Here is a 25,588-nt window from a genome sequence, read left to right as displayed (position 1 = left end):
CTGCGCTCCTTCTGTGTGTCGGTGATTATCCCGAGTGCTGCCCTCCGGGCTCTACACTCGCACTATGGCGGCAGTGTTATATAGCGGCGGTGACTCTGGGGCCTGTGCTGTCTGCAGGGTGATAGCAGCGGCCCGCAGGCATTAACCCCCCGGTGCCCGCTCTGACGCCCGTTTCTGCGCCGGGTTTATAGTTGCGGGTGTTGTTCGGAGTCTCCACATCCGGGCACTCGCTGCAGTGTATGTGGTGATTACTCTGAGGATTATTGTTTGTTGTTAAAACTATAAAAACAGAAAAGAAAAGAAAAGAAAAGAAACGAAACAGCCTCAGCCTCGATCACAGACGGACACCTGACATCCGGCCCCCAGTTTACTGACATCCGGCGGGATCTCTACATAGCGCAGCGGTTTGACCTTCCCAACATGGCGGCAGCCGACAGATAACCGGAAATGCGTCACAGCTGCCGGAAGTGCGGCGGAGACATCAGGGCGGCGACCGTAGAAATAACGGGACCGAGAAAAGCAGAAATGTCGAGGTGAGAAACAGACAGTGGGATTATTACCGGCCCCGTATACAGTGCAGAGGGCTCCGTGCTGAGCTTTATATACCGCCATGTGTACACTGTATATACACACACACACTGTGCCGTGTGTATATATATGTACTGTGTGTATATACTGTGCCGTGTGTATATATATGTACTGTGTGTATATACTGTGCCGTGTGTATATATACTGTGCCGTGTGTATATACTGTGTCCTGTGTGTGTATATACTGTGCCGTGTGTGTATATACTGTGCCGTGTGTGTGTGTGTGTATACTGTGCCGTGTGTGTATATACTGTGCCGTGTGTGTGTGTATATACTGTGCCGTGTGTGTGTGTATATACTGTGCCGTGTGTGTGTGTATATACTGTGCCGTGTGTGTGTGTATATACTGTGCCGTGTGTGTGTATATACTGTGTCCTGTGTGTGTATATACTGTGCCGTGTGTATATATACTGTGCCGTGTGTATATACTGTGTCCTGTGTGTGTATATACTGTGCCGTGTGTGTATATACTGTGCCGTGTGTGTGTGTGTATACTGTGCCGTGTGTGTATATACTGTGCCGTGTGTGTGTGTATATACTGTGCCGTGTGTGTGTGTATATACTGTGCCGTGTGTGTGTGTATATACTGTGCCGTGTGTGTGTGTATATACTGTGCCGTGTGTGTGTGTATATACTGTGCCGTGTGTGTGTATATACTGTGTCCTGTGTGTGTATATACTGTGCCGTGTGTATATATACTGTGCCGTGTGTATATACTGTGTCCTGTGTGTGTATATACTGTGCCGTGTGTGTATATACTGTGCCGTGTGTGTGTGTGTATACTGTGCCGTGTGTGTATATACTGTGCCGTGTGTGTGTGTATATACTGTGCCGTGTGTGTGTGTGTATATACTGTGCCGTGTGTGTGTATATACTGTGCCGTGTGTGTGTGTGTGTATACTGTGCCGTGTGTGTATATACTGTGCCGTGTGTGTGTGTATATACTGTGCCGTGTGTGTGTGTATATACTGTGCCGTGTGTGTGTGTATATACTGTGCCGTGTGTGTGTGTATATACTGTGCCGTGTGTGTGTATATACTGTGTCCTGTGTGTGTATATACTGTGCCGTGTGTGTGTATATACTGTGCCGTGTGTATATATACTGTGCCGTGTGTATATACTGTGTCCTGTGTGTGTATATACTGTGCCGTGTGTGTATATACTGTGCCGTGTGTGTGTGTGTATACTGTGCCGTGTGTGTATATACTGTGCCGTGTGTGTGTGTATATACTGTGCCGTGTGTGTGTGTGTATATACTGTGCCGTGTGTGTGTATATACTGTGCCGTGTGTGTGTATATACTGTGCCGTGTGTGTGTGTATATACTGTGCCGTGTGTGTGTGTATATACTGTGCCGTGTGTGTGTATATACTGTGCCGTGTGTGTGTATATATGTACTGTGTGTATATACTGTGCCGTGTGTGTGTATATACTGTGTCCTGTGTGTGTATATACTGTGCCGTGTGTGTGTATATACTGTGTCCTGTGTGTGTATATACTGTGCCGTGTGTGTATATACTGTGCCGTGTGTGTGTGTATATACTGTGCCGTGTGTGTGTATATACTGTGCCGTGTGTGTGTATATATGTACTGTGTGTATATACTGTGCCGTGTGTGTGTATATACTGTGTCCTGTGTGTGTATATACTGTGCCGTGTGTGTGTATATACTGTGCCGTGTGTGTGTGTATATACTGTGCCACGTGTGTGTGTGTATATACTGTGCCGCGTGTGTATATACTGTGCCGCGTGTGTATATACTGTGCCGTGTGTGTATATACTGTGCCGTGTGTGTATATACTGTGCCGCGTGTGTGTGTGTATACTGTGCCGTGTGTGTATATACTGTGCCGCGTGTGTGTATATACTGTGCCGTGTGTGTGTATATACTGTGTCCTGTGTGTGTATATACTGTGCCGTGTGTGTATATACTGTGCCGTGTGTGTGTATATACTGTGCCGCGTGTGTGTGTATATACTGTGCCGCGTGTGTGTGTGTGTATACTGTGCCGCGTGTGTGTGTATACTGTGCCGTGTGTGTATATACTGTGCCGTGTGTGTATATACTGTGCCGTGTGTGTGTATATATGTACTGTGTGTATATACTGTGCCATGTGTGTGTATATGTACTGTGTGTATATACTGTGCCGTGTGTGTGTATATACTGTGCCGTGTGTGTGTATATACTGTGCCGTGTGTGTATATACTGTGCCGTGTGTGTGTATATACTGTGCCGCGTGTGTATATACTGTGCCGTGTGTGTGTATATACTGTGCCGCGTGTGTGTGTATATACTGTGCCGCGTGTGTGTGTATACTGTGCCGTGTGTGTATATACTGTGCCGTGTGTGTGTATACTGTGCCGTGTGTGTGTATATATGTACTGTGTGTATATACTGTGCCATGTGTGTGTATATACTGTGCCGTGTGTGTATATATGTACTGTGTGTATATACTGTGCCGTGTGTATACACTGTGCCGTGTGTATATATATGTACTGTGTGTATATACTGTGCTGTGTATATACTGTGCCGTGTGTGTATATATGTACTGTGTGTATATACTGTGCCGTGTGTGTGTATATACTGTGCCGTGTGTGTGTATATATGTACTGTGTGTATATACTGTGCCGTGTGTGTGTATATACTGTGCCGTGTGTGTGTGTGTATATACTGTGCCGTGTGTGTATATACTGTGTCCTGTGTGTGTATATACTGCGCCGTGTGTGTGTATATACTGTGCCGTGTGTGTGTATATACTGTGCCGTGTGTGTGTATATACTGTGCCGTGTGTGTATATATGTACTGTGTGTATATACTGTGCCGTGTGTATACACTGTGCCGTGTGTATATATATATGTACTGTGTGTATATACTGTGCTGTGTATATACTGTGCCGTGTGTGTATATATGTACTGTGTGTATATACTGTGCCGTGTGTGTGTGTATATACTGTGCCGTGTGTGTGTATATATGTACTGTGTGTATATACTGTGCCGTGTGTGTGTATATACTGTGCCGTGTGTGTATATATGTACTGTGTGTATATACTGTGCCGTGTGTATACACTGTGCCGTGTGTATATATATATATATGTACTGTGTGTATATACTGTGCTGTGTATATACTGTGCCGTGTGTGTGTATATACTGTGCCGTGTGTGTATATATGTACTGTGTGTATATACTGTGCCGTGTGTATACACTGTGCCGTGTGTATATATATGTACTGTGTGTATATACTGTGCTGTGTATATACTGTGCCGTGTGTGTATATATGTACTGTGTGTATATACTGTGCCGTGTGTGTGTATATACTGTGCCGTGTGTGTATATACTGTGCCGTGTGTGTATATACCGTGCCGTGTGTGTATATACTGTGCCGTGTGTGTATATACTGTGCCGTGTGTGTGTATATACTGTGCCGTGTGTGTGTATATACTGTGCCGTGTGTGTGTGTGTATATACTGTGCCGTGTGTGTATATACTGTGCCGTGTGTGTGTATATACTGTGCCGTGTGTGTGTATATACTGTGCCGTGTGTGTATATACTGTGCCGTGTGTGTATATACTGTGCCGTGTGTGTGTATATACTGTGCCGTGTGTGTGTATATACCGGGCCGTGTGTGTATATACCGGGCCGTGTGTGTATATACTGTGCCGTGTGTGTATATATATGTACTGTGTGTATATACTGTGCCGTGTGTGTGTATATACTGTGCCGTGTGTGTGTGTGTATACTGTGCCGTGTGTGTGTATATACTGTGCCGTGTGTGTGTATATGTACTGTGTGTATATACTGTGCCGTGTGTGTGTATATACTGTGCCGTGTGTGTGTATATATGTACTGTGTGTATATACTGTGCCGTGTGTGTATATACTGTGCTGTGTATATACTGTGCCGTGTGTGTGTATATACTGTGTCGTGTGTGTGTGTGTATACTGTGCCGTGTGTGTGTATATACTGTGCCGTGTGTGTATATATGTACTGTGTGTATATACTGTGCCGTGTGTGTGTATACTGTGCCGTGTGTGTGTATATATGTACTGTGTGTATATACTGTGCCGTGTGTGTGTATATATGTACTGTGTGTATATACTGTGCCGTGTGTGTGTATATACTGTGCCGTGTGTGTGTGTGTGTATATACTGTGCCGTGTGTGTATATATGTACTGTGTGTATATACTGTGCCGTGTGTATACACTGTGCCGTGTGTATATATATGTACTGTGTGTATATACTGTGCTGTGTATATACTGTGCCGTGTGTGTATATACTGTGCCGTGTGTGTGTGTATATACTGTGCCGTGTGTGTATATATGTACTGTGTGTATATACTGTGCCGTGTGTGTGTATACCGTGCCGTGTGTGTGTATACCGTGCCGTGTGTGTGTATACCGTGCCGTGTGTGTATATACCGTGCCGTGTGTGTATATACTGTGCCGTGTGTATATACTGTGCCGTGTGTGTATATACTGTGTGTATATACTGTGTGTATATACTGTGCCGTGTGTGTGTGTATATACTGTGCCGTGTGTGTGTGTATATACTGTGCCGTGTGTGTGTATATACTGTGCCGTGTGTGTGTGTATATACTGTGCCGTGTGTGTATATACTGTGCCGTGTGTGTGTATATACTGTGCCGTGTGTGTGTATATACTGTGCCGTGTGTGTATATATATGTACTGTGTGTATATACTGTGCCGTGTGTGTATATATATTACTGTGTGTATATACTGTGCCGTGTGTGTATATATATGTTCTGAGTGTGTATACTGTGCCGTGTGTGTGTATACTGTGCCGTGTGTATACTGTGCCGTGTGTGTATATACTGTGCCGTGTGTGTATACTGTGCCGTGTGTGTATATACTGTGCCGTGTGTGTATATACCGTGCCGTGTGTGTATACTGTGCCGTGTGTGTGTATACTGTGCCGTGTGTGTATACCGTGCCGTGTGTGTATATACTGTGTGTATACTGTGCCGTGTGCGTGTATACTGTGCCGTGTGTGTGTATATACTGTGCCGTGTGTGTATGCTGTGTATATACTGTGCCGTGTGCGTGTATACTGTGCCGTGTGTGTATACCGTGCCGTGTATGTTACCGTCTGAAACATGGCTGGATGAGAGCCATGACTGGGCTGTTAACTTGCAGGGCTATAGCCTGTTCAGAAATGACCGTACAGATAAGCGAGGGGGAGGGGTGTGTCTGTATGTAAAATCGACCTTAACCCCTTAATGACCTTGCCGTTTTTTGCAATTCTGACCAGTGTCCCTTTATGAGGTAATAACTCCGGAACGCTTCAACGGATCCTAGCGATTCTGAGATTGTTTTTTCGTGACATATTGGGCTTCATGTTAGTGGTAAATTTAGGTCGATAATTTCTAAGTTTATTTGTGAAAAAAATGGAAATTTGGCAAAAATTTTGAAAATTTCGCAATTTTCACATTTTGAATTTTTATTCTGTTAAACCAGAGAGTTATGTGACACAAAATAGTTAATAAATAACGTTTCCCACATGTCTACTTTACATCAGCACAATTTTGGAAACAAATTTTTTTTTTTGCTAGGAAGTTATAAGGGTTAAAATTTGACCAGTGATTTCTCATTTTTACAACAAAATTTACAAAACCATTTTTTTTAGGGATCACCTCACATTTGAAGTCAGTTTGAGGGTTCTATATGGCTGAAAATACCCAAAAGTGACACCATTCTAAAAACTGCACCCCTCAAGGTGCTCAAAACCACATTCAAGAAGTTTATTAACCCTTCAGGTGTTTCACAGCAGCAGAAGCAACATGGAAGTAAAAAATGAACATTTAACTTTTTAGTCACAAAAAATGATCTTTTAGCAACAATTTTTTATTTTCCCAAGGGTAAAAGGAGAAACTGGACCATGGACGTTGTTGTCCAATTTGTCCTGAGTACGCTGATACCTCATATGTGGGGGTAAACCACTGTTTGGGCGCACGGCAGGGCTCGGAAGGGAAGGAGCGCCATTTGACTTTTTGAATGAAAAATTGGCTCCAATCTTTAGCGGACACCATGTCGCGTTTGGAGAGCCCCCGTGTGCCTAAACATTGGAGCTCCCCCACAAGTGACCACATTTTGGAAACTAGACCCCCCAAGGAACTTATCTAGAAGCATAGTGAGCACTTTAAACCCCCAGGTGCTTCACAAATTGATCCGTAAAAATGAAAAAGTACTTTTTTTTCACAAAAAAATTATTTTAGCCTCAATTTTTTCATTTTCACATGGGCAACAGGATAAAATGGATCCTAAATTTTGTTGGGCAATTTCTCCTGAGTACACCAATACCTCACATGTGGGGGTAAACCACTGTTTGGGCACATGGTAAGGCTCGGAAGGGAAGGAGCGCCATTTGACTTTTTTAATGGAAAATTATCTCCATCGTTAGCGGACACCATGTCGCGTTTGGAAAGCCCCTGTGTGCCTAAACATTGGAGCTCCTCCACAAGTGACCCCATTTTGGAAACTAGACCCCCCAAGGAACTCATCTAGAGGCATAGTGAGCACTTTAAACCCCCAGGTGCTTCACAAATTGATCCGCAAAAATGAAAAAGTGCTTTTTTTTCACACAAAATTTCTTTTAGCCTCAATTCTTTCATTTTCACATGGGCAACAGGATAAAATGGGTCCTAAAATTTGTTGGGCAATTTCTCCTGAGTATGCCGATACCTCATATGTGGGGGTAAACCACTGTTTGGGTGCACGGCAAGGCTCGGAAGGGGAGGCGTGCCATTTGACTTTTTGAATGGAAAATTAGCTCCAATCGTTAGCGGACACCATGTCGCGTTTGGAGAGCCCCTGTGTGCATAAACATTGGAGCTCCCCTACAAGTGACCCCATTTTGGAAACTAGACCCCCCAAGGAACTTATCTAGATGCATAGTGAGCTCTTATAACCCCCAGGTGCTTCACAGAAGTTTATAACGCAGAGCCGTGAAAATAAAAAAATATTTTTTCTTTCCTCAAAAATGATTTTTAGCCCAGAATTTTTTATTTTCCCAAGGGTAATAGGAGAAATTGGACCCCAAAAGTTGTTGTCCAGTTTGTCCTGAGTACGCTGATACCCCATATGTGGGGGTAAACCACTGTTTGGGCGCACGGCAGGGCTCGGAAGGGAAGGCACGCCATTTGGCTTTTTGAATGGAAAATTAGCTCCAATCATTAGCGGACACCATGTCGCGTTTGGAGAGCCCCTGTGTGCCTAAACATTGGAGCTCCCGCACAAGTGACCCCATTTTGGAAACTAGACCTCCCAAGGAACTAATCTAGATGTGTGGTGAGCACTTTGAACCCCCAAGTGCTTCACAGAAGTTTATAACGCAGAGCCATGAAAATAAAAAATAATTTTTCTTTTCTCAAAAATGATTTTTTAGCCCACAATTTTTTTATTTTCCCAAGGATAACAGGAGAAATTGGACCCCAAAAGTTGTTGTCCAGTTTCTCCTGAGTACGCTGATACCCCATATGTGGGGGTAAACCACTGTTTTGGCACACGTCGGGGTTCGGAAGGAAAGTAGTGACGTTTTGGAATGCAGACTTTGATGGAATGGTCTGCGGGCATCATGTTACGTTTGCAGAGCCCCTGATATGCCTAAACAGTAGAAACCCCCCACAAGTGACCCCATTTTGGAAACTAGACCCCCCAAGGAACTTATCTAGATGTGTGGTGAGCACGTTCAACCCCCAAGTGCTTCACAGAAGTTTACAACGCAGAGCCGTGAAAATAAAAAATCATTTTTCTTTCCTCAAAAAAGATGTTTTAGCAAGCAATTTTTTATTTTCATAAGGGTAACAGGAGAATTTGGACCCCAATATTTGTTGCCCAGTTTGTTGTGAGTACGCTGATACCCAATATGTGGGGGTAAACCACTGTTTGGGCACACGTCAGGGCTCGGAAGGGAAGTAGTGACATTTGAAATGCAGACTTTGATGGAATGGTCTGCGGGCGTCACATTGCATTTGCAGAGCCCCTGATGTGCCTAAACAGTAGAAACACCCCACAAGTGACCCCATTTTGGAAACTAGACCCCCGATGGAACTTATCTAGATGTGTGGTGAGCACTTTCAACCCCCAAGTGCTTCACAGAAGTTTATAACGCAGAGCCGTGAAAATAAAAAATAATTGTTCTTTCCTCAAAAATTATGTTTTAGCAAGTAATTTTTTATTTTTGCAAGGGTAACAGGAGAAATTGGACCCCAACAGTTGTTGCCCAGTTTGTCCTGAGTACGCTGGTACCCCAAATGTGGGAGTAAACCACTGTTTGGGCGCACGTCGGGGCTTGGAAGGGCGGGAGCACCATTTGACTTTTTGAACGCAAGATTGGCTGGAATCAATGGTGGCGCCATGTTGCGTTTGGAGACCCCTGATGTGCCTAAACAGTGGAAACCCCTCAATTCTAACTTCAACACTAACCCCAACACACCCCTAATCCTAATCCCAACTGTAGCCATAACCCTAATCACAACCCTAACCCCAACACACCCCTAACCACAACCCTAACCCCAACACACCCGTAACCCTAATTCCAACCCTAATCCTAACCCTAATCCCAACCGTAACCCTAATCCCAACCCTAACCACAACTGTAACCCCAAACACCCCTAACCCTATCCGTAACCCTAACCACAAGCCTAATCTTAACCCTATTTCCAACCCTAGCCCTAATTCCAACCCTAACTCTAATTCCATCCCTAACCCTAAGGCTATGTGCCCACGTTGCGGATTCGTGTGAGATTTTTCCGCACGATTTTTGAAAAATCTGCAGGTAAAAGGCACTGCGTTTTACCTGCGGATTTACAGCAGATTTCCAGTGTTTTTTTGTGCGGATTTCACCTGCGGATTCCTATTGAGGAACAGGTGTAAAACACTGCGGAATCCGCACAAAGAATTGACATGCTGCGGAAAATACAATGCAGCGTTTCTGCATGGAATTTTCCGCACCATGGGCACAGCGGATTTGGTTTTCCTTAGGTGTACATGGTACTGTAAGCCTGATGGAAAACTGCTTCGAATTCGCAGTGGCCAATCCGCTGCGGATCCGTGGCCAATCCGCTGCGGATCCGCGGCCTATCCGCGGCCAATCCGCTGCGGATCCGCGGCCGATCCGCGGCCGATCCGCTGCGGATCCGCTCTGTGTGCACATGCCATAGCCCTACCCCTAACCCTAACCCTACCCGTAACCCTAACCCTACCCCTAGTTCTAACCCTAATTCTAACCCTAACCCTAGTGGAAAAAGAAAAAAAAATATTTTCTTTATTTTATTATTGTCCCTACCTATGGGGGTGATAAAGGGGGGGGGTTTATTTATTATTTTTTTTATTTTGATCGCTGTGATAGAACCTACCACAGCGATCAAAATGTACCTGTAATGAATCTGCCGGCTTGCAGATTCGGCGGGCGCACTGAGCATGCGCCCGCCATTTTGGAAGATGGCGGCGCCCAGCGAGGAGACGGACTGACATCGGGAGCCTCGGTAAGTATAAGGGGGGGGGATCGGGGCACGGGGGGGGCGTCGGAGCACCGGGGGGTGACATAGGAGCAGGGGGGGAGCGGGCAGGAGGACGGGGGAGCGGAGCACAGGACGGAGGGGACCGGACCCCATAACGGAGCACTGGGGGGGCGATCGGTGGGGTGGGGGGGGGTCACTTAAGGTTTTCCAGCCATGGCCGATGGTATTGCAGCATCGGCCATGGCTGGATTGTAATATTTCACCAGTTTTTTAGGTGAAATATTACAAATCGCTCTGATTGGCAGTTTCACTTTCAACAGCCTATCAGAGCGATCGTAGCCACGGGGGGGTGAAGCCACCCCCCCTGGGCTGAAGTACCACTCCCCCTCTCCCTGCAGATCGGGTAAAATAGGAGTTAACCCCTTCACCCGATCTGCAGGGACGCGATCATTCCATGACGCCACATAGGCGTCATGGGTCGGGAAGGGGTTAAAACCCATCCTGCGTGATAATATAGGTGAATCTAATGAAAATGTAGAGTCCCTGTGGGTGGAGATAAGGGGAGGGGGAAAAAATAATAAATTACTGATAGGGGTTTGTTATAAATCTCCAAAAATAATGGAAGCAATGGAGAATATCCTCGTAAAGCAAATAGATGAAGCTGCGACTCAAGGAGAAGTCATTATTATGGGGGACTTCAACTACCCTGAAATAGATTGGGGAACAGAAACCTGCAGTTCCAGCAAAGGTAATCGGTTTTTGACAGCTATGAGAGACAATTACCTCTGACAACTGGTTCAGGACCCAACAAGAAGGGGGGCACTGCTAGACCTAATATTAACCAACAGGCCAGACCGCATAGCAAATATAAGGGTTGGGGGTCACTTGGGGAATAGTGATCACAAAATAATAAGTTTTCATGTCTCCTTTAATAAGATGGGTAGTAGGGGGGTGACAAGGACACTAAACTTCAGGAGGGCAAATTTCCAACGGATGAGAGAGGATCTTGGTGCAATTAACTGGGACGATATCCTGAGACACAAAAATACACAAAGAAAATGGGAGACATTTATTAGCATCCTGGATAGGACCTGTGCACAGTATATACCGTATGGGAATAAACATACTAGAAATAGGAGGAAACCAATATGGCTAAATAGAGCTGTAAGGGGCGCAATAAGGGACAAAAAGAAAGCATTTAGAGAATTAAAGGAAGTAGGTAGTGAGGAGGCATTAAATAAATACAGAAAATTACATCAATTCTGTAAAAAGCAAATCAAGGCAGCAACGATGGAGACAGAGAGACTCATTGCCAGAGAGAGTAAAAATAATCCCAAAATATTCTTTAACTATATAAATAGTAAGAAACTAAAAAATGACAGTGTTGGCCCCTTAAAAATAGTCTGGGTGAAATGGTGGATGAGGATGAGGGAAAAGCCAATCTGCTAAATGACTTTTTTTCATCAGTATTTACAAAAGAAAATCCCATGGCAGCCAATATGATCAGTGATAAAAATTCCCCATTAAGTGTCACCTGCTTAACCCAGCAGGAAGTACGGCGGCGTCTAAAAATCACAAACATTGACAAATCTCCGGGCCCGGATGGGATACACCCCCGAGTACTGCAGGAACTAAGTACAGTCATTGATAGACCATTATTTTTAATCTTTAAAGAGTCCATAATAACAGGGTCTGTACCACAGGACTGGCGTATAGCAAATGTGGTGCCAATATTCAAAAAGGGGACAAAAACTGAACTCGGAAATTATAGGCCAGTAAGCTTAACCTCTACTGTGGGTAAAATCCTGGAGGGCATTCTAAGGGATGCTATGCTGGAGTATCTGAGGAGGAATAACCTCATGACCCAGTATCAGCACGGGTTTACTAGGGACCGCTCATGTCAGACTAATTTGATCAGCTTCTATGAAGAGGTAAGTTCCGGACTGGACCAAGGGAACCCAGTGGACGTAGTGTATATGGACTTTTCCAAAGCTTTTGATACGGTGCCACACAAAAGGTTGTTACATAAAATGAGAATAATGGGTATAGGGGAAAATATGTGTAAGTGGGTTGAGAGCTGGCTCAGGGATAGGAAACAAAGGGTGGTTATTAATGGAGCACACTCGGACTGGGTCACGGTTAGTAGTGGGGTACCACAGGGGTCAGTATTGGGCCCTCTTCTTTTTAACATATTTATTAATGACCTTGTAGGGGGCATTCAGAGTAGAATTTCAATATTTGCAGATGACACTAAACTCTGCAGGGTAATCAATACAGAGGAGGACAATTTTATATTACAGGATGATTTATGTAAACTAGAAGCTTGGGCTGATAAATGGCAAATGAGCTTTAATGGGGATAAATGGGAGGTCATGCACTTGGGTAGAAGTAATAAGATGTATAACTATGTGCTTAATTCTAAAACTCTGGGCAAAACCGTCAATGAAAAAGACCTGGGTGTATGGGTGGATGACAAACTCATATTCAGTGGCCAGTGTCAGGCAGCTGCTACAAAGGCAAATAAAATAATGGGATGTATTAAAAGAGGCATAGATGCTCATGAGGAGAACATAATTTTACCTCTATACAAGTCACTAGTGCGACCACACTTAGAATACTGTGTACAATTCTGGTCTCCGGTGTATAAGAAAGACATAGCTGAACTGGAGCGGGTGCAGAGAAGAGCGACCAAGGTTATTAGAGGACTGGGGGGTCTGCAATACCAAGATAGGTTATTACACTTGGGGCTATTTAGTTTGGAAAAACGAAGACTAAGGGGTGATCTTATGTTAATGTATAAATATATGAGGGGACAGTACAAAGACCTTTCTGATGATCTTTTTATTCATAGACCTGAGACAGGGACAAGGGGGCATCCTCTACGTCTGGAGGAAAGAAGGTTTAAGCATAATAACAGACGCGGGTTCTTTACTGTAAGAGCAGTGAGACTATGGAACTCTCTGCCGTATGATGTTGTAATGAGTGACTCATTAATTAAATTTAAGAGGGGACTGGATACCTTTCTGGAAAAGTATAATGTTACAGGGTATATACACTAGATTCCTTGATAAGGCGTTGATCCAGGGAACTAGTCTGATTGCCGTATGTGGAGTCGGGAAGGAATTTTTTTCCCCATGGTGGAGTTACTCTTTGCCACATGGGTTTTTTTTGCCTTCCTCTGGATCATCATGTTAGGGCATGTTAGGTTAGGCTATGGGTTGGACTAGATGGACTTACAGTCTTCCTTCAACCTTAATAACTATGTAACTATGTGTGTGTATATACTGTGTGTATATACTGTGCCGTGTGTATATACTGTGCCGTGTGTGTATACCGTGCCGTGTGTGTATATACTGTGTGTATACTCTGTGCCGTGTGCGTGTATACTGTGCCGTGTGTGTATACTGTGCCGTGTGTGTATACTGTGCCGTGTGTGTATACCGTGCCGTGTGTGTATATACTGTGTGTATACTCTGTGCCGTGTGCGTGTATATACTGTGCCGTGTGCGTGTATATACTGTGCCGTGTGCGTGTATATACCGTGCCGTGTGTGTATATACTGTGTCGTGTGTGTGTGTGTGTATATCCCGATTCTAATGCATCGGGTATTCTAGAATATGCATGTCCCCGTAGTATATTGACAATGATGATTCCAGAATTTGCGGCAGACTGTGCCCGTTGCTGATTGGTCGAGGCAACCTTTATGACATCATCGTCGCCATGGCAACCATTATGACATCTACGTCGATACTGTGCCCGTCGCTGATTGGTCGAGGCCTGGCGGCCTCGACCAATCAGAGACGCGGGATTTCCAGGACAGACAGAAAAACAGACAGACAGACGGAAAAACCCTTAGACAATTTTATATATATATATATATATATATATATATATATATATATATATATATATATATATATATATATATATATATATATATATATATATAATATATATATATATATTTACACCATATATACTCGCGTATAAGCCAACCCCCCCTAATTTTGCCACAAAAATCTGGGAAAACTTATTGACTCGAGTATAAGTCTAGGGTGGAAAATGCAGGAGCTATTGGTAAATTTAAAAAATAAAAATAGATCCCAATAAAAGTAAAATTAATTGAGACATCAGTAGGTTGAGTGTTTTTGAATATCCATATTGAATCAGGAGCCTCATAAGATGCTACATACAGACATTTGCCCCACATGCTGTTGCTTCAATTAAAAAAATCACATACTCACCTCTCAGGCCCCCGGTACTTGCTATATTCACCTGTTCCCCGTTCCACCGTCGGCGCCTCTGTGTCTTCTCCGTCCTTTGCACTGACGTTCAGGCAGAGGGCAGCGCGCACTAATCGCGTCATCGCGCCCTCTGACCTGAGCGTCACTGCAGAGGACGCGGTAGACACAGAGGCGCCGACGGTGGAACGGGGAACAGGTGAATATCATGCACTGCGTCATACTCACCTGCTCCTGACGCGGTCCCTGCACCTCTGTTCCCCCGGCGGCGCCGCAGCTTCTTCCTGTAGTGAGTGGTCACATGGTACCGCTCATTACAGTAATGAATATGCAGCTCCAACCCTATGGGAGTGGAGTCGAGTCCATATTCATTACTGTAATGAGCGGTACCATGTGACCGCTCACTACAGGAAGAAGCTGCCGGCGCTGTGGAAAAGACGTGCAGGGACATCGCCAGGTGAGTATTATTACATATTCCCACTCCCCCCTCCCCTGCCGACCCCTGGGTATGACTCGAGTATAAGCCGAGAGGGTTACTTTCAGCCCAAAATAGTGGGCTGAAAATCTCGCCTTATACTCGTATGTATGTGTGTATGTGTATATATATATATATATATATATATATATATATATATATATATATATATATATATATATATATATATATATATATATATATATATATATATATATATATATATATATATATATATATATACACTGTGGTGTGCGTTTGTGCGTGTGTGCACAGGGCTGGATTGCTGAGGGACAGTACTGAGTTTACTATGCCCTGAAACTCCTCTTGTAAACAGGAGTCAGTGATGAATGGGAGGTGCAGTGGAGTTGGTTCCTTACTCACTGTTCCCTCAAGAGCACCTCCTACCTGTCCATGGGACCAGGTCCGGCTGTAGCTTCAGACAGGATGGGAGACTGCAGGCCCGGGGTGATGGGTTCAGGTGGGACAGGAGACCGCTGGCCCGGGCGACGGGTTCAGGCGGGACGGGAGACTGCTGAGACGGGAGAACGCCGGCCCGGGACGACGGATTTAAGGGTAAATGGAGACTGCTGGCCCGGGGCGACGGGATCAGGCGGGGGACGGGACAGCCTTTGTCTCCTTCCAGCCCGACGTGTCCCCAGTCGAACTATCCTAGCCGGTTGTCATGAACCGGGGGTGTTTGGTTGCCCAGTTCTTTCTTCAGGGATTTATTTATATCCCAGTTCCGGTTTGGAACTTGCATTCTCTGGCGCCCCCCTTACCCTCAGGTCAGTCAGGAAACTGCACCTAGGGTAATTAGTCGCCAGAAAGGCTGCCTTGCTATGTACTAGCTATTGGGTACACACTGCAGAGAGAGCGATATAATTATTCCCAGCCGCAACTGAGCAATACAATTATAAACCCCGTTCAGTCACTGCCAGTGTTATCCAACAAGCTCCGTACGATCTGCTGCCACCTGCTCCTATTCCTATGACTAATAGCGGGTCAGGAGCCAACCCAATCAGTAGTGAAGTTTACTTCAGAGGACGCTGGGGGTATGTTTTAGAGCAAGGAGGATGAGACTAGTAAATATTATAGCTTTTACTCCAAAAAGATTAGGCAGTGTTTACAAAAGTATATAAAAAGATATTACCAAAATGAGACAATCTGCATCACCGAGCGTCTCTTAGCTGGCTCCCGGGGCAAAACTAGTGCAAAATGAGGTCCCACTATTTTATACCCTCCTGGGTTATGAAATCCCGCTATTAGGCTATGTGCACACGTTGCAGATTTTGCTGCGGATCTGCAGCTGTGGGTCCGCAACAGTTTTCCATGACTTTACAGTACCATGTAAACCTATGGAAAACAGAAACCACTGTGCCCATGCTGTGGAAAAAAAACGCGCGGAAACGCTGCAGTTTACATTCTGCAGCATGTCAATTCTTTGTGCGGATTCCGCAGCGGTTTACACCTGCTCCTCTATAGGAATCTGCAGGTGTAAAACCGCATGTGGAATCCGCACAAAATCCGCAGGTAAAACGCAGTGCGTTTTACCTGCGGATTTCTCAAATCCGCTGCAGAAAAATCCGCAGACCTCAAGAATACGTGTGAACATAGCCTTAGCCATAACCCCTGGGGAGAAGCCTGTAGAAGGCTGACAAAATTATCATGTTTCTCAGCATGAAATGAACGTTCATTTAAGTCTAAACACAATTTGGCTATGTGCCTCGGTTAAGCAGTAATCCGTTTCTCGGATAACGCTGGTACGGGATATTAGGAAATGCACTGGTGTGTAGCTCTATTAAGGCCCATTCCAAAAATGTCAGCTTCACCCCTATATCACTACTTGGGATTGAGTTATTTCACCTAGAATAACCCTCATACACAACAGAACGCACATGGCTGGAAACAAAGAACTGGTTTTCTGCTAATTACCACATTCTTGAGGGTGGGGGGGAAGAGTGGTATAGAATTACACAGACAAAGCGAGAAGGGGAGCTTTCTAGGCAGTGAGAAGAGGTAGGGGGTCAAAAAGCCCACAGCCTGTGTCTGTACACAGACCTAATGGATGTAGCAGAGCTCAGTGTGCGTGATAATATGGAATGAAATACTTCCTGACAGCGGTCCTATGGACCCTCCTCCAGGCATAACGGCTTCCCTGAAGACCACCATCCTTCCCTTTTTCTGCGACTTGGCTGACATCTTCCTCATGGAGGGGATGGGTATGGCGTCTTTACCACTTACGGACCTCAAGCTCAAGACAGTTGCAGTATCCAGACGAGACCTAAAATGTGTCCTCATGCTGTGGGGAAACCTGGCCTGACGGCTCCCATTCAGCTCGGCTGTATCGGCCTCTTCTTGCTCCTGCTAAGGCTGTCTCATTCATCTTTACTCTACTCTCCACTTTCTCTTTGAACGTGTACCTGACTGAGTCCTGGACTCTGACTGACCGACCGACCTTTCTCACCGACTAACTTGGTTTAACCGCGCCCAAACTGTGGGCTAATCCCAACTCTATTAACTATCAAATCCCTACCTACTGTACGGTTCCCCTAGTGGACAGACCTCGCATTCTCAGGGACAGCCTTAGTCATAGCCTGTAGAAGAACCGGCCATAGAGATAAAATATAACATAACTGTATCACACATTAATGCATGCAACTACAAACAGAACAGCCCCGTTGCCACGGCGTCTTCATCATCCCAGTTACACGTGCTGTGTGTGTGCGCCCCCAGAGGAAGAAGAACTAAGGCTGCTTTCACACTAGCGTCGGCCCGACGTACCGACGCATACGGTGAAAAAAATGCCCGACGTTGGCAGCGGAAGCTGTCTTAAGACGCTTCCACTGCTTCATTGTAAGGTCCAGGGAGGAGGGGGCGGAGTTTCGGCCGGGGAGGAGGGGGCGGAGTTTCGGCCGCGCATGCGTGGTCGAAAATGGCGGTTCCGACGCACAAAAAATGTAACTTTTTTTGTGGTGGCGGTACGCCAAAACACGACGCAACCGTCGCACGACGGTTGCGACGTGCGGCAATACGTCGCAATGCGTCGGTAATGTTAGTCTATGGGGAAAAAACGCATCATGCAGACAACTTTGCAGGATGCGTTTTTTCTCCTAAACGACGCATTGCAACGTGCAGCCAAAAACGCTAGTGTGAAAGTAGCCTAATCGAAACGTGCGTTGGGGTAGAAGGCAGGTCTTGTGTGGTTTTTCCCATTGAGGTAAATATGTTTAAATAAGCCCCTTATTGTATCTATATGGCTGGTAAAGTTTACATGCACTTTACCTCGGTCTTTTAGAGGACTTTTTGTCCTGGATATACCACCCAGGATCCTAATAGTAGTGGTTTGAGGGACATTTCCTTAGGTATAATTGCTATCTGCTACATTATGTATGTCACTCGCTTTTTGGGGAGAACGTTTGACCTGTTTTAGATAGGAGGCATCATTACAACAAAATTGCATTTGTGATATAAGTAAAATATATATTCTAAACAATACATTCTGTTGCCTGTCCATTATCGTGGGAGGTTTTGGTGTTTAAAAGTCATACATTCATACCTATACATATTTCACTAAATCAACGAACTAGCCGGCCTGGACAATGTATAATCAGCATATGAGCAAACATCTCTAGTCATCCAGGATAACTGCACAGTATGTTACATCAAATTGTCAATATGACAGGCTTACACAAGCAAAAGTCTGTTTTCTTGACCAACCAGAAAGAAACACTTACATTCAAGTCAACAAATGGATAAGTCTATTCCTCCTGTCTTACTAAAAATGGACATCTGGTTAATTAAGATGTAATGCTGTGTCCTCACAGTCAATAAGGAGCTGGCCCCTGTGTGGTGCTGACAGCAGGGTAGTGGTATGCGATGGCAATGAAGAGCTGTAATCTCCGTCCTCTCGTTGCAGGTTGTGTGGTGGAGGAGAATGATCGGCTTCCTCCCGATATTCCAGGTAAGGATCTGAGCTGCACAGTGCTGTAGATGGCAGTACTTCAAAATAGTCTCTTCTACCATCCTGTTCCCGATGTTCCCCCATATTCTGCTTCATACCAGGCCATACTTCAGCGGATTCTGTGTCCTTAATGCTCTCTCTCTGTGTCCGGCCTGACGCCTTGCGCTGGCTCCGTGTGTCCGTGTCCGGCTTGATGCCTTTTGCTGGCTCCGTGTGTCCGTGTCCGGCCTGACGCCTTGCGCTGGCTCCGTGTGTACGGCCTGATGCCTCGCGCTGGCTCTCTGTGTCCATGTCCGGCCTGACTCTTCGCCCTGGCTCTGTGTGCCCGTGTCCGGCCTGACGCCTCGCGCTAGCTCCGTGTGTCCGTGTCTGGCCTGACGCCTCGCGCTGTCTTCGCATCTCCAGCCTGACTCCTCGCACTGGCTCCGCATCTCCGATCTGACTCCTTGCGCTGGCGCCATGTGTCCGTGTTCGGCCTGACGCCTCGCACTGGTGCCGCGTGTCTTTGTCCGGCCTGACTCTTCTCTTCTTCTCAATTCTCCAGTAAAAATGTCAAGTCCGCTGACTGAGAAGAGCCCGGTGTCGGCCCTCACCCTCAGCCTCCTCACCTCCCACAATGACCTCTTGTCTTCCAAGAGCAGGCAGATCTATGCCCACACTGACCTGCAGAGCGCAATGGGGTTAGTCAGTGCAGAGCTGGGCTGTGGTGCCCCATCGGACCGCACCAACCCAAAATGGTTAAAAGAAGGGCAGAATCAACTGCGTAAGGCGGCCGAGCATGAGAAAGAAGATCAGAACTGCAACCCAGATCCGGAGCGATTCAACAAAGACTGGACAAACTGCAACCAAGAGAAAGACGAGAAGCGCGATCACCTGGAGGAGCTGCACGTGTCTGCGCTCAACTGTGTCAACCGTGGCAGCATGAACCAGTCCCCTCCGCTGCTCATCCAGGATGGAGAGGATGAGGAGGATGATCTGACGCCCGCCCAGAGCGAGGTCACTGACCCCATCACTACTGAGACCTCGGAGCTCAGCTCTGAGGTTGTGCCGGACAGTGGGAAGGGCAGAGAGAATGGGCGCAGTGCCAGCCTACTCTTCGGAATGAGGAATACTGGTGGGAGTGATGAGGACTCCAGCTGGGCAACGCTGTCCCAAGGAAGCCCATCCTATGGCTCTCCTGATGACACAGGTATGATGGAAAGCAGGCATGGCACAAATGTGTGGGGCAGAGCGGATGCGGCTGTGGCGCAAGTGTGGCCTAGATCCAATTACTTTGCACTCCCGTACATCCCTGGTTGGGCTCAAAGCGTAGTGTCAAGGGTTCCTTCTCCGGTATCACACAATCAACAGAGCAAGAGAATAGTGAACAATTCCAAGACCTTTATTTATTTATTTATTTATTTATTCCGGTGTCCGTCAGGTCCCTTGCCGTTTACTTCCCGCTCTGACTGACTCCCGGCCGTAAGGCAGTACAGAGCACAGCGGTGACGTCACCGCTGTGATCTACTTTCACTTTACGGCAGCACTCAGTCAGAGCGGGAAGCAGACGGCAAGGGACCTGACGGACACCGGAATGTGAGTATGTACGTTTTTTTTTTTTTTTTTTACTTTTACGCTGGTAACCAGGGTAAACATCGGGTTACTAAGCGCGGCCCTGCGCTTAGTAACCCGATGTTTACCCTGGTTACCCGGGACCTTGGCATCGTTGGTCGCTGGAGAGCGGTCTGTGTGACAGCTCCCCAGCCACCACACAACGACTTACCAACGATCACGGCCAGGTCGTATCGCTGGTCGTGATCGTTGGAAAGTTGCAGAGTGTGACAGTACCCTTACACCATGATAATCAGTAAAATAGAAATATACACAAAAATGATACCCACATAGCATATCACACGTATCCTATTTTACAGATTGATAGTTGTCAAATAATATCCGTCAACTCCAGACTGCAACCGAAATGGTTTTATTAAACGTTCTATTTTAATAGTAACCTTGGTAACGGATTCCAGGTGTTCTACCCAGAAATCAGTACTGATCGGGTTAGTGGTCTGGAACTCTGTGCCCATTGTGGGTTCTAGAAGGAAAATAGACCCTCTTATGCAACCTTAACCACTACACTCCTAGCCACCCCGACATGTTTCACCTTGTGTCCTCGGGCTGAGGCCAGACTCATTCCATTGATGGTGCTAAAGGCAGAACATATTGGGCCGTTATGAGTGCACTTAAAGCTGTGTTGTACGATGGTTCCTTTTAAACGGTTCTATCATCACAGATCTATTCATTTGTAGCAATGCCCAATTTCTGATTGTGAAGATCTGAGGTTGTGGGTTGTAATAGTCACCTAGGCAGGATAACGATTCAATTATTTTTTATTTCTTACATCCATGGTTGTACAACAAATCCAAGTGGACAAAATACAATGTCCTCAGTCCACGAGATCCTTTCCCCTGGAGCCGATGGTCCCACTGCCCTTGTATCAGGTGATACGCACCGTCTCTCTCTCTGGCCGCCTGAATGAATGAATGATTGGCGGACCTCTCTCTGGCCACATGAATGATTGGCGGGCCTCTCTCTGGCCACATGAATGATTGGCGGGCCTCTCTCACTCTGGCCACCTGAATGAATGATTGGCGGGCCTCTCTCTGGCCACATGAATGATTGGCAGGCCTCTCTCTCTCTGGCCACCTGAATGAATGATTGGCGGGCCTCTCTCACTCTTTCTGAATGCCTGACTGAATGATTGGCGGGCCTCTCTCTCGCCACATGAATGATTGGCAGGCCTCTCTCTCTCTGGCCACCTGAATGAATGATTGGCGGGCCTCTCTCACTCTTTCTGAATGCCTGACTGAATGATTGGCAGGCCTCTCTCTGGCCACATGAATGATTGGCAGGCCTCTCTGTCTCTGGCCACCTGACTGAATTATTGGCGGGCCTCTCTCTCTCTCTCTCTGGCCGCCTGACTGCATGATTGGCGGGCCTCTCTCTCTCTCTGGCACCTGAATGATTGGCGGGCCTCTCTCACTCTCTGGCCACATGAATGATTGGCGGGCCTCTCTCTCTCTCTCTCTGGCCACTTGACTGATTGATTGGCAGACCTCTCTCTCTCTGGCCGCCTGACTGAATGATTGGCGGGCATCTCTCTCTCTCTCTGGCCGCCTGACTGAATGATTGGCGGGCCTCTCTCTCTCTGGCCGCCTGACTGAATGATTGGCGGGCCTCTCTCTCTCTGGCCGCCTGAATGAATGATTGGCAGACCTCTCTCTCTCTCTGGCTGCCTGAATGAATGATTGGCGGACCTTTCTCTCTGGCCGCCTGGCTGAGTGATTGGCGGGCATCTCTCTCTCTCTCTGGTCGCCTGACTGAATGATTGGCGGGCCTCTCTCACTCTCTGGCCTCTGGCCACCTGACTGATTGGCGGGCCTCTCTCTAGCCACATGAATGATTGGCGGGCCTCTCTCTCTCTCTCTCTGGCCACTTGACTGAATGATTGGCGGGCCTCTCTCTCTCTGGTAGCCTGACTGAATGATTGGCGGGCCTCTCTCTCTCTCTGGCCGCCTGACTGAATGATTGGCGGGCCTCTCTCTCTCTGGCCGCCTGAATGAATGATTGGCAGACCTCTCTCTCTCTCTCTCTGGCCGCCTGACTGAATGATTGGCGGGCCTCTCTCTCTCTGGCCGCCTGACTGAATGATTGGCGGGCCTCTCTCTCTCTGGCCGCCTGAATGAATGATTGGCAGACCTCTCTCTCTCTCTCTGGCCGTCTGAATGAATGATTGGCAGACCTCTCTCTCTCTGGCCGCCCGACTGAATGATTGGCGGACCTCTCTCTCTGGCCGCCTGGCTGAATGATTGGCGGGCATCTCTCTCTCTCTCTCTCTCTCTCTCTGGTCGCCTGACTGAATGATTGGCGGGCCTCTCTCACTCTCTGGCCTCTGGCCACCTGACTGATTGGCGGGCCTCTCTCTAGCCACATGAATGATTGGCGGGCCTCTCTCTCTCTCTCTGGCCGCCTAGCTGAATGATTGGCAGACCTATCTCTCTCTGGCACCTGAATGATTGGCGGGCCTCTCTCTCTCTCTCTGGCACCTGAATGATTGGCGGGCCTCTCTCTCTCTCTCTGGCACCTGACTGATTGGCGGGCCTCTCTCTCTCTCTCTGGCACCTGAATGATTGGAGGGCCTCTCTCTCTCTCTGGCACCTGAATGATTGGCGGGCCTCTCTCTCTCTCTGGCACCTGAATGATTGGCGGGCCTCTCTCTCTCTCTCTGGCACCTGACTGATTGGCGGGCCTCTCTCTCTGGCACCTGACTGATTGGCGGGCCTCTCTCTCTCTCTGGCACCTGACTGATTGGCGGGCCTCTCTTTCTCTCTGGCACCTGACTGATTGGCGGGCCTCTCTCTCTCTCTCTCTCTCTCTCTCTCTCTCTCTCTCTCGCACCTGACTGATTGGCGGGCCTCTCTCTCTCTCTGGCACCTGACTGATTGGCGGGCCTCTCTCTCTCTCTGGCACCTGACTGATTGGCGGGCCTCTCTCTCTCTCTGGCACCTGACTGATTGGCGGGCCTCTCTCTCTCTCTCTGGCACCTGACTGATTGGCGGGTCTCTCTCTCTCTCTGGCACCTGACTGATTGGCGGGCCTCTCTCTCTCTGGCACCTGAATGATTGGCGGGCCTCTCTCTCTCTCTGGCACCTGACTGATTGGCGGGCCTCTCTCTCTCTCTCTCTCTCTCTCTCTCTCTCTCTCTCTGGCACCTGACTGATTGGCAGGCCTCTCTCTCTCTCTCTCTCTCTCTCTCTGGCACCTGACTGATTGGCGGGCCTCTCTCTCTCTCTGGCACCTGACTGATTGGCGGGCCTCTCTCTCTCTCTCTCTCTCTCTCTCTCTCTCTGGCACCTGACTGATTGGCGGGCCTCTCTCTCTCTCTCTGGCACCTGACTGATTGGCGGGTCTCTCTCTCTGGCACCTGACTGATTGGCGGGCCTCTCTCTCTCTGGCACCTGAATGATTGGCGGGCCTCTCTCTCTCTCTCTCTCTCTCTGGCACCTGACTGATTGGCGGGCCTCTCTCGCTCTCTCTCTCTCTCTGGCACCTGACTGATTGGCGGGCCTCTCTCTCTCTCTCTCTCTCTCTCTCTGGCACCTGACTGATTGGCGGGCCTCTCTCTCTCTCTGGCACCTGACTGATTGGCGGGCCTCTCTCTCTCTCTCTGGCACCTGACTGATTGGCGGGTCTCTCTCTCTCTCTGGCACCTGACTGATTGGCGGGCCTCTCTCTCTCTCTCTCTCTGGCACCTGACTGATTGGCGGGCCTCTCTCTTTCTCTGGCTTGCTGAATGATTGGCGGCTTCCCTCTCTGGCCCACCAATCAGGCAGTGTTTCAGCAGAGTGGCATTAATCATTGGGATGATGACTGAAGATGGGGCAGACAGCACAGATTACAGTGCAGATTTAAATGGACTTTGGCATTATGTTGGATTTGGATATCCTGACGTCTGTCGCTGACGGCGGCCTATAGTCACAGCCCCTCCATCGGGCAGGTTTCTTATTGTGTGCAAATCATATTTGGAATCCGTTACCAAGGTTACGATTATTCATTTACATTAAGTGAAAGGAGTTTAGGGAAGTTACCAAATTGCAATTTGGATGTAGCCTCATTGAAGATGGGTGCAATGCGGAGGAGGGCGGGTGTAACGGGGAGGTGAGCGTTTTTGATGGGGAGGAGGGGCAGGTGCGATGCGGAGGAGGGCGGGTGCGATGCGGAGGAGGGCGGGTGCGATGGGGAGGAGGGGCAGGTGCGATGCGGAGGAGGGCGGGTGCGATGCGGAGGAGGGCGGGTGCGATGCGGAGGAGGGCGGGTGCGATGCGGAGGAGGGCGGGTGCGATGGGGAGCAGGGCAGGTGCGATGCGGAGGAGGGCGGGTGCGATGCGGAGGAGGGCGGGTGCGATGCGGAGGAGGGCGGGTGCGATGGGGAGCATGGCAGGTGCGATGCAGAGGAGGGCGGGTGCGATGCGGAGGAGGGCGTTTGTGACGGGGAGCAGGGCGGGTGTGATGGGGAGGAGGGCGGGTGCGATGCGGAGAAGGGCGGGTGTGACGGGGAGGAGGGGCGGGTTGTGACGGGAGGAGGGGCGGGTGTGACAGGGAGGAGGGGCGGGTGTGACAGGGAGGAGGGGCGGGTGTGACGGGGAGGAAGGGCGGGTGTGACTGCGACGTGGAGTTTGCTTGGGGAGCAGGGCGGGTGCGATGAGGAGGGTGTTTGTGACGGGGAGCAGGGCGGGTGTGACGGGGAGGAGGGGCGGGTGTGACGGGGAGGAGGGGCGGGTGTGACGGGGAGGAGGGGCGGGTGTGACGGGGAGGAGGGGCGGGTGCGACATGGAGTTCGCTTGGGGAGTAGGGCGTGTGCGATGGGGAGTTCGCTCGGGGAGTAGCGCGCGTGCGATGGGGAGTCGGATAGTAGGCAGCTTGCGGGAGGATCCATGTGACATACATGCTCGTTCTTTATAGATTGCTTCTGGCCACGTAACTCTCTGGATACTGACTCGGATTTGCCCTCGGGTTGGATGCGGGTGCAGGACACCTCAGGAACGTACTATTGGCATGTGCCCACTGGCACCACACAGTGGGAGCCGCCATCAGACCTGGGAAGTGGGGAGCCGAAGATGTACTCCCCTACTGAGCAGACCCCCACAGAGGAGGAGGTAACGCTCCACTTGCTCTGCACACGTTACTTACATTACATATCCTATGTTCACCTCGTGTGTGTGTATATATACAGCGGCCTTGTCTTGAATGGACATATGTACAATGGTCAGCATAAATGAGTACACCCCAGCAGATTTGTCAGAATACCT

General features: G+C 48.0%; 1 protein-coding gene across 1 annotated transcript in view; it reads left to right on the top strand.

Annotated features, from left to right (window-relative positions):
* Positions 1-333: 333 nt before the first annotated feature.
* APBB1 (amyloid beta precursor protein binding family B member 1) overlaps positions 334-25,588 on the top strand; it is a 45,086-nt gene continuing 19,831 nt past the window's right edge. Inside the window, exons 1-4 of the mRNA XM_077298982.1 lie at positions 334-533; positions 18,696-18,740; positions 19,285-19,929; positions 25,242-25,435. Coding sequence (XP_077155097.1) covers positions 19,290-19,929; positions 25,242-25,435 — 834 coding nt within the window. The 5' untranslated portion in view covers positions 334-533; positions 18,696-18,740; positions 19,285-19,289. The remainder of the gene's footprint in view (positions 534-18,695; positions 18,741-19,284; positions 19,930-25,241; positions 25,436-25,588) is intronic.

The sequence above is a fragment of the Ranitomeya variabilis genome, chromosome 3 (assembly GCF_051348905.1).
Source record: "Ranitomeya variabilis isolate aRanVar5 chromosome 3, aRanVar5.hap1, whole genome shotgun sequence".
Classification (NCBI taxonomy): Eukaryota; Metazoa; Chordata; class Amphibia; order Anura; family Dendrobatidae; genus Ranitomeya; species Ranitomeya variabilis.
Note: the sequence above shows the minus strand (reverse complement) of the source record. Positions and strands in the feature narration are given on the sequence as shown.